Below are 10,043 nucleotides of genomic sequence, written 5' to 3'. Positions count from 1 at the left end.
TTATAGAATTATCAGCAAACCGCTTATATGTATAAAATTATCCAGTAGGATTATAATCACTTTGTCTTGAACTGTAAAATACCACTATTATCAGTCACCGACAAAAGCCTGGCTCTTAAATAGGATGATCATGATTAGTCGGTGCGTGTTAAGCGCGCGACTCTTCGTCGTCTTGACCGGTCCTCAATGTGAAAAAAAATTCAGCTCTTGCCGAACAAAGCTGAGCAATAGGTATTTTAAAGGACTGTCCCACACACATCAGGGCCGTGCCATAGACGTGGACGAGGCGTGCTAGTTTGTATGAACTGCGGGCCCGTCCCGGCGTCGGCCCGTACACGGACACGCGTGAACGAGTCCATCCAAAATAAACGCAACGATATTTTTTGAGCCCCTTACGGAGTACGGCCCTGGGCACGGCCCGGATATGTATGGATAGACCTTAATACCACAACTTGCCACTCGTTAGGCTTAAATATTAAGGTTTAAACTTAATTTAACTTGTTATAGCATAACGTATATGTAATAGATGGGCACATTTTGACTTTCTTAATTGTTTGACATATTTTTAAGCGTAACATTAATAATATAATAAATACTGAAATGAATAAATATTATTACATGAGGGAAATATGGCGTTTGCTCTCCCCAAATTTGTAACCTTTAGTTTTGGGGATTTTGAATAATTGGCATTAGCAACACTGCAAATCGGAGGGAAGAATCGAACGTGTATGTCGTCTAGATATAAAGTATAGAGAGCGCGCCTTCAGACAATCGGATCGGTAATAAAATCGGACGCTATTTCCGAGTCGGATGCCACGTCACGTCCGATCCGATTATCGTACTGAGTGTTCATACAATTATATGGTACGAGCGCCTTCCGGTAGTCGGATCAGACTATTGGAAAAGACGGACGTGTATTGTCGCACTAAATGTGAATTGAAATAGGGTTTCAGTTGAAAACCAACATTTAGCAGGTTCGGGTGCTATATATAAATTATGTGCAAAGTTAAATTTTTTATTTTTAAATAATTAGTTTTCAACTTTTATTTTGGTCTGTTTTCGGGATTTTATGTGCTCAGGTACTTTAGTACATCATATCGTGTAACGCATTAGCACAGAACTAAAACTTAAAGAGACTATAAAATATATACAAAAGAGATTAGTACCGACTGCTGCCATTCGCTACAGTATCTGTACGTATTTAATTGGTAAGCCTTATTAAATAAATAAATGAGTACTGAAACCAAATCATTATTATCACCCTACTACCCAGTGCGGGTATTGTCTACTTTTTTATTTATTTAATGAAATTACACAGTATTACAGTAAATTTCTAGTCATCAGCTCCATAATCTTTCTACATAACTTTTGTTTATTACCCCTTTCTATCAATCTCTTGGTTATGCTGGAAGGGCACCATAACCTGTGCGAGCAGGGACCATCTAAGTTAGGTCCTAACCCCAGATCAGCCCGTTTGCACGGACATCGTCCGGTTCTCTGTAAGGCACTTAGGTGAGCCGCCCCGGGTGCACATACAGCACCCTCCCTATATTCCAGATAAGTACCAGAGCTGTAGGTATGCCACTTCCTGTCGCGCTTTGCGCAACTAACGGTTACCACCGCTGAGCCGTCGACCAGAGTCGATGGCTCAGATTGACTCAGAAGTCAACTACCAAATTTCCTCATTGGTGGCGTAGCTGTAAGCCACGCTCACTTACCGACGCCGAAAAACAACGTCTCTCCAGTTCCCAAATTCCTACGCAGCCGGAGGGACCGGAGGATGTCTAAGTCATCCTCTACTAGCTCTCCGGGCTATTGCCTGAGATGCCGGGTAGCGGTATCTGATACAATGTCCGGAGATAGCTACCGATTTAAAGGGCAACTCAAGTGCTCAATACGTCTCATCGCCTCAGGCTCTTGTCTAGACTGCTACTAAGATGCGCTAGTTGCGCGCGGGATGAACTCCTCGGCCACATGCTACCGGGCAGACGAACGTGTTCATCCCTAACCACAAACACCGGCGAGTCCATACCTAAGTCCGGGTCACACCCTGGACACCCGCCCTACTCTGATCTTACAGGGGAGCCCGTAGTCTCCCCGGAAAACCCTATCTCTCGGGTCAGTAGATAGGGACAATAGTCATCAGACTTTCATCGTTTGACAAGAGGTATTGCCATTTTACATACACGGATCTATCTGATATTTATGTTCCATTTCTACTGTTTCTTTTTATTTTCAGGTTTATGCCTAATGGGTCATATATAGATGCGACTGATCTAAGATCGTGGGAACTGGCAAACGTGATGAACGATGTCATGCAGGATAAGAATAAATATTATGGTTTTTTCAAGTGGCGCAGATATTACAGTTTGCACGATCCGATGGAAACACCAGAAACTGACGAACTATGTGCATTTTGTGCTTTTCTAAATTACTATCTTCAGAATACTATTAGGTATAAAAGAAGTGTGATCACACGTCTCGACGCTTTTTGGCAGCAATAAATTTAGATATTAAGTATTAATTTTTTTTTCGGCAATGTATTTTTTACTCACCATTGACGTGATAACTGTCCTGATAGATTTACAGTCGTGATTTATATTTGTATTAGAAACTTTTTAAATTATAGACGCGATTGAGCTGTAGGCACGCAAGCATATATGGCTTGCGATTGACGCACGATCGGCACGCGGACAGATCGCACAGCGTAATCCATGTGTGCAACTCGCGAACCTTCCGCAAATAGGCTCATTCGTCAGAATTGTACGTTCACACCCAAGCAGCACACCCATATCTAAATATATACTATGAGATATGTAATAGAATTTAATTCGATTGAATATTTTAAGAGTTCAAATTCCCTCAACATATGTCGAAGAAGGTTTCTAGATAATTTAACGTAAAAGTGGGCACAACTTTATTAGTAGATCACAAGAGTGCTTTGAGAAATTATCTGTAGGTAGTGTTAAGAGTGATTCTTATCTTTTTTCTCAAGTAACCCTTCTAGAATGCTACTAGACCATTTGTAGTAGTTTTTATTTAGTCTTGTAGACAGTTTTTAGATAATTTATAGTCTATGATAGTTTTCTTATGCTATTTTAAAACCAAAATATTAAAGCGTTACAAACATAAGACGCAATTCTCTTAATACTAATAGATTTCAAGTTTAATGGCTTACGAAACATAAACTGTCAAATTTGCAACATGGCGAAATTAGATATAATATTACTGACTTTTTCGCGCAATGTTTAATCGTTTAGAAAGCGCGAATTGACGTGCGACTTTAAATACATTGTGAAAAGTAATGTAAAACCTATCATAAAAGTAATGCGCACGCTGAATTTTAAATATTTATAAAAATACAGTTATCGATTTTCGGTTTTAAATATTCACAGAAAGCATAAATATACAAAATAACTCACAAAACAAACCATTTTCATGAAGTTCTAGGCTTCTTTAAGCTAATTTCAACTTAGATTTACTTTTTAAAAGGAAAATAAATTTTTCTCGGCTACTTCATAGTCATTCTTTAAAAATAAAAATGGCGATAAAAATTTAAAGTTGGGAGCATTGGGATGGAGAGACTGTTGGGAGCATTTTGTCTATAGCATTATCTATAAAAAAACTTTAGAATACGAAAAGATTATTTTTACTTGCTTTAGTGTAGTTGATCTTGTAGAAGAATATTCATTCTTAAGAAGCTTTTATGACTGTCTACAAAACGCAGTGTTTCTAAGCGATTTTTTCTTTTCACAGTATTACAAAACCTTTATAAGGAGTAAAAGTTAAAACTTGAATGGTGAGCGTGTTATGCAATAAATAACCTTTCACAAGTAACCCGAGGTAATTTTTTTTCACGGTAAATTTCTCGCAAAAAACGTTATTCTGTATAATTATATGGAATGTGTTATATATTACAAAAAGGTGGATAAATTCCCTATCAGATAAGGTATATTTCAATGATATACCTAACTTATGTTGGAAAAAATAAAATTTTCATTAGAAAATTGAGGTTATTTCTTCACGCCAACCACATTTCACACAATGATTTCACTGTATTCTATTGATAGACGGCACAATACACATACACAACTTGGAAGTACAGTAGTTTACGCGCTCATTTCAATCTTTTTTATCACTTCAGAACACGAATGACACTCACAATTTGTTTGTCAACAAATAAATTATAACGTACTTTTTTCACTTTCGATTGGAGATTTGTTATTTATTTTTTGACACAATATACTAGTTTCTACTTAACTTTCATGTTATTGTTATAACACTCTCTAAATTACACTAAAATTATTTTTTCTATAGTCAAAGCTCATGTATTTTGTTAAAAAAGTACATAAAAGTGTTTGCAATTTTGCCGCATTTGTACTCACAATTTATTAATATTTTTTTCTACATAGAAAATTATTGGAACTATACTGTAAGTAACCCACGCATGTTAAATTTTCGTATATTTTGAGATAAAAAATAAAATGTATATTCTCCATACAAAAAAAAAAATTTTTCTCCGAAACTATCAACTTTTCAAGAAATTATACAAGAATAAAAGTTGTTAGGAATGTTATTATCTATCATTTTAAAAAAAGAATTAGCTCGATACTCCACAAGTTATTCCTATCTCCAAGAATTATCAAGTTGGGCCCACTGTGCGTCGGTAACCTTCAGAGCACGCACGCGAGTCGCGAGGGATGGGCGAGTCGAGTTATTTAACTTGAGTTGCTCCCACAACGAGTCAACTCGAGCTACACTTTGTAAAGCTGGCTCGGTTGGTTCGGTGACCTTCAGTCACGCTCGAGTCGCGGTCGGACGGCCGATCGCGTCGGTTCGAGTTCTAATCGCGACTCATGGTTGCACTGTCAAACACCGAGTCGAGTTAACTTGAGTTGCAATTAGAGTTAGCAGTCAAGTCAACTCGAGTTGAAACAAATACAACTCGTCCCATTTGATTACGTTAAGAAAATTAAACTAAATGCCATATAGCTACATAATTTTACAATATTTCAAAGTGTCGATTGCCGATTTACTTACACAGCTAACAAACAAAATCCTTCTTCGTCCTGAGTTATCTCCTTTAATATTTCATAGATGGCACTATGTTCTATGTGAAATGGGAAACAATTATATCGCGAAATACTTTTACATATTACTTGTAGCATTTAACATTTGGTGCGAAACGCGAAATAGCCGATTGGTTTAATGATGTTAGTTGTAGTTATGTTATAAATTATAATTTTGGTTACGTTTTAATTCGATTTTGACCTAATGGTGGAACGTTAGCAAAATTTTGTCTGGTGAAGCGATTTAAATTAAGATATAATTACTAGGATTTATTTAGTTAGTTTAGCGTTTATTTAATTAATAAGTTGTTGTAATATTTGTATATAAAAGTAGGAGAAAGTATTATTATGAGTGTAATTTACTGTAAATAACCAGTGTAAAGTTTTGTGCAAATTGTAAATAGTAAATTGTTTAAGTATGAAGGGAAGCTCATTGATTTATCTTGTAACGTGTAACCACCACGTGTAATAGTTGCAAAACAAATGAAGCCAGTCGTAACTAACCCTAAAAAAACTGTAGACTATTCTATAGATAGACTATAGATGCTATACTTAGCAAGTAAGCACGCGTCAACTATTTCACGTTTCTTTCCATTCGCTACATTATCACACGACCTTGAGCTGCTAAAAAGTATAAAATTTTAGCGCTATAAAAATATAGCACTTAGCGCGCTATGCAATTATGTTATATTTTTGTTAATCACATCTCTAGACATAATATCCGACGTTCACCACCTACACCAGATCTTTTATTCTTTACTTTATCCATTTTGCATGAACTTACAACGTCCAATAGAGTAGAAACCCTAAATATAGTGTTTTTTAAAATAAAATCTACTGAAGACGCGCTGTAACATGTTTGTTAATAAGTATAAATACTACAGAATGTCTATAAATGAAATATATCTAGAATGAACTTAAGAACACTAGTTTTTAGAGTATTAATAGGCTTTACTGGATATGTATAGAACAATTTTACTAAAAATAATCAATTGATCCACAAATGAACTTAAAATAAGTACTGTAAGAGTAAATCTTAAGAGAGATCACACTTAATTAAGTTGTATGGTATTAAAAAGGTTTTAAAATTTTGACTTGAGTGAAATAAGTCTAAAGAACAATTTCTTTTCTCTAAAACCATTTATAGAGAACTATTATCTAAACCTATACCATAGTAAGACTGTTTATAGATATAATAGTTTTGAGGCGTATAAAGTGTGCTCCTTGGGTACATTCCGAATCGCTTTGCTCAATTTTTCATTAGTCAAATAAGAATTATACAAAGAATTATACATAATTCGTTTTCACAGTTCTACACATTTTCGTCTGTGAAGTTATCCAATTGAATACTTTCAGTTATATTAAATTAGTTTTAATTAAGTGTCCGTTTTTACTGCCACATCATTTTACTCACTTTACAATTTTCAATAATTATAATCGAAGTCACAAGGTTTGGAGTTTTATTTTGCACCTGTATATCGTCTAAAGTCAGTGCAATCGTTTTCTCATCTTTTTTAGTATATTCAAAGAAATACCAAGAACAAGAGAATGATTTCTTATAGCCAGTTTCTATTGCGGAAGTCGTCTTTATGTCCATGGTCACCGTGACACCCTTGGGCCCAACTCGTAATAGGGCTTAAGAACCTTCAGTTTACCCTTTTGTCCGGTGGTGAATTGAAAGCTAAGAGCGTCCAACTGATACATATTCTTCAGAAAAACTAGAATATATAACCACTCATAATTCCCGACACAATAATCTTAATTTATAGTTATTTCAAGTTGTATTCAACAGATAGCAAAATTTGATATAGCGTCTATGGTACTACACAATTACTTAAACAAATTACTTTCTTATGTCTCGTTGTATTAAACCATGAATAGTACAGTGAAGTTATTAGAACAGGTCTTTGTCATATTATACCAAATTATTCTCATCAATACCGATTGTAGTTGATTATTCCATTCAATTGTATTTAAGCTGTATTCTATTGATTATAATGAGCGAATAGCCTTTAAGCTAGAATATTAAATGATGTCTACCAAACCTGGCAAGATTTGGGCCCATGGAATTGCAATGAACTCAGAAATCCCCGCAATTCTGCCACGGTGTATCGTGATCTCCAATCCACAAGTAATATAACATAGTAACTTTACAGAACGAATAGGTACCACGAACAACATGCGAAAAATGGTCAGGTTCAGAATAAGGAACTAAGTGCTATATATATGGTAAAAGGTTCGAACTGAAAAATTGGTGTAGATTGGCCCTTGGATCCTCTAGTAGATAGATAAAAAACTTCGCACGAAAACGGCGAAGTCGCAGTTCTTGGAAGAGACCTACCACCAGCTTGTTGATGTTAGTGTGATTATTCGCTGTTACTAACTTATCCAAAACCAAGTAATACCTGTGTATATGATTCTTGTATATTTAAGTTTTTTGTGATTGAGAAAAGCACATAGTCCACAGATTTCATCAGAGTCCGGGCTGTGAGTGTAGTTGTGAAAACTGTAGTATCTATGCCATTTGAAATAATCGTAGTATTTATTCTTGTCATAAATAGTATCATTCATTATTGATGCCAATATCTCCGGTGTCAGAGCAGTAGCATCTATATAAGATCCCTTAGGCAAGAATCTAAAAATGCAAGTCCTCAATTTAACAAGGTGAAGAATATTCTTGAAGAAGTCTTTGCTTTTATTGTGACATGTACGTGTGACAAACAAATTCAGTCAAAGTTCAGGTGGTGACCATACCCATTGAAACTTATTTCAATTCATTTTGCTAAAGTTGTTTGTTATCATTCATCCAGCTGAAGTTTGGCTGAAGATTTTAGTTATACCAGTATGGAAAATCAAACCTAGAATAATTTGCGCCTCCGAAAACGATCGGTATAGAATAATGTTGAGTAGCTGTTAATATCTTTTCAGTTACATAGTCATCGCACATTGAATTTTCAAACGCCAAATAGAAATAATAATCTGTTTCTATTGCGACATGGCACTCCTCGCCCCATAGCTGACAATATCTGTCTCCACAAAATCCAGTGATATCAATATTTAGATTATACCTAGACAATTCAGGAATTAGTTTTTCGACAAATTCTTCACGTCTACTTGGCGTATGACAATGTGATACATGCCACGCTGCAGCTTTATTTTTAGTTTGCAATTTACGTTTGATGTCATCACTTATAGGTTCCATATCGTTGACATCAATCCATTTAACGTCAACTTTAGGCGCTACAATGTCACCTTTCTTATTTCTAACAACAAAAAATCTCCATGTGATGTCCGAATCGAGCTTATATGTAAAAGTGTAATTGAAATACCCATTGTAGTGTGAAGCTAAACGATACATAGCAGCAGGTTCGTTACTCATAAAAATATATTTCTGATGCGCTAGTCGTTTGGATGGTAGAATCGCCTCGTACTGTCTTAGAGTCATAACATTAAATAAAATGACGTCAAAGAGAGTAATATCGCTCAAAAAAGTTCTATTGCTAGTTATAAAACAATTTTGGAAGCTACAATTTTGATTAACAAAATATTGCTGTTCCTGAAAATCGTCAAGCATTGGTGTAAATTGCGGTTGTTCCCATATGAATATGTAGATTAACTTATTACTGTCGCTTCCTAATACGTAAAATAAATGAGAAAATATTATAAGAACGTAATTTGTAATAGGTTTTTGTCTGTACATTTTCATATTCATATGTAATCTTACGGCATTGGTAAAATACTGGTAAAATCTTTTCAATGTTTTGCGATTTACGGAGTAATTACTCTTCGTGAGTGTGCCATCAAAACTATTTGACCATTGACTTTTGCTAACAAAGTCAATGAACAAAACAATACTATGCTTTATTCATAGTGTACAATGTACTGAGGTAAATTCATTTGTTCCTTAATAAACTTCCGTAGGTAACTTAATTATTATTCAAAAATACTTGCTAAATTCAGTAAGTTGTTTTTTAGTTTTAGTTTTCGTTGGTTAGTTTGAAAAAAACATATGCCTACGCGATTAAAATCCGAAAACATAGTTTCATTTTCTATATGTAAAAATAGTGAAAACAAAAGAACTCGATACTTGTGAAACATGTTTATACTAACACTGTCTCTTGTTACATCTCCTGTTATACTATGTTTTAAGTAAATAAACGTATGATAATAGTATTATTATTAATAATATTTGTACTTTTATTTATTTCCAAAATTAAATGGAAGTTTTAAAGATTCACTTAAATAAGTCACTGGTATTACTTCTATACCAATGCATAAATACAAAAAAGCTTACACTATTTGGAATCTGTTTAAAAATTTCTCTATGAGAATGTGAATCTTGAGATTGGAAATGTATAGGATTTATATTTCAAAGTTTTCTCTTTTTATATACTCTCAAATTACATTTTTTCTGTGTAAATTCACTTTTTGTAAAATTTGAGTTTTTGTAAACGAAAAACAATAAATTCAAAATTTCATGTGACATTCCCGGATATTCCCATATAACCCAAAATATTCCCAAACGGAATATTGATCTACTTTAATTGAATGTTTGTATGTCGATAATGACTTATCGATAGATTATGGTACGACACTAAAGAAATCCGCCATTTGTTCGTTCAATTTTTGTTTAGGTATGTACGTTCATTCCGTAGTTAGGGCAGCTCCTTTCTTTTCTTTTTTTTCATTCCTCTAAGCTGTCCATGGTCAAACGAAACATTTGTTCTGCGCTCATAAGGGTCGAAACACAAAACTGCGAATTGGCGCGATGCGAATTCGTGTGGCAAGGCATCTCACTGCCACGGTTTGGGTGTGAACCATGCCTTCGACGATCGTCAAACGTACTGAACGTATTTTTTGAACTAGGTAGCGACATAGATCGTAAAAAGAGTGTTGCACTGCTGTTATTGATGCGATGCGACGTCGCATCGCAGTTTTGTGTTTCGACTCTAACTCCGGTCTACTCCCTTATGT

General features: G+C 34.8%; 1 protein-coding gene across 1 annotated transcript; it reads right to left on the bottom strand.

Moving 5' to 3' along the window:
* Window positions 1–7,899: 7,899 nt before the first annotated feature.
* On the bottom strand, window positions 7,900–8,514 carry LOC113226723 (alpha-(1,3)-fucosyltransferase C-like). Its single transcript, XM_026459447.1, has one exon. It carries the CDS (start codon window positions 8,512–8,514, stop codon window positions 7,900–7,902), a length of 615 nt encoding a protein of 204 aa, XP_026315232.1.
* Window positions 8,515–10,043: the final 1,529 nt, after the last annotated feature.

Source organism: Hyposmocoma kahamanoa, unplaced genomic scaffold (genome assembly GCF_003589595.1).
Source record: "Hyposmocoma kahamanoa isolate Upper Pololo Valley unplaced genomic scaffold, ASM358959v1 197, whole genome shotgun sequence".
Lineage (NCBI taxonomy): Eukaryota > Metazoa > Arthropoda > Insecta > Lepidoptera > Cosmopterigidae > Hyposmocoma > Hyposmocoma kahamanoa.
This window is presented reverse-complemented; position numbering and strand designations above follow the sequence as displayed.

Coding starts and splice junctions, on each gene's coding strand:
- LOC113226723 (XM_026459447.1), bottom strand. CDS start 8,514: ATGACTCTAAGACAGTACGAGGCGATTCTACCATCCAAACGACTAGCG.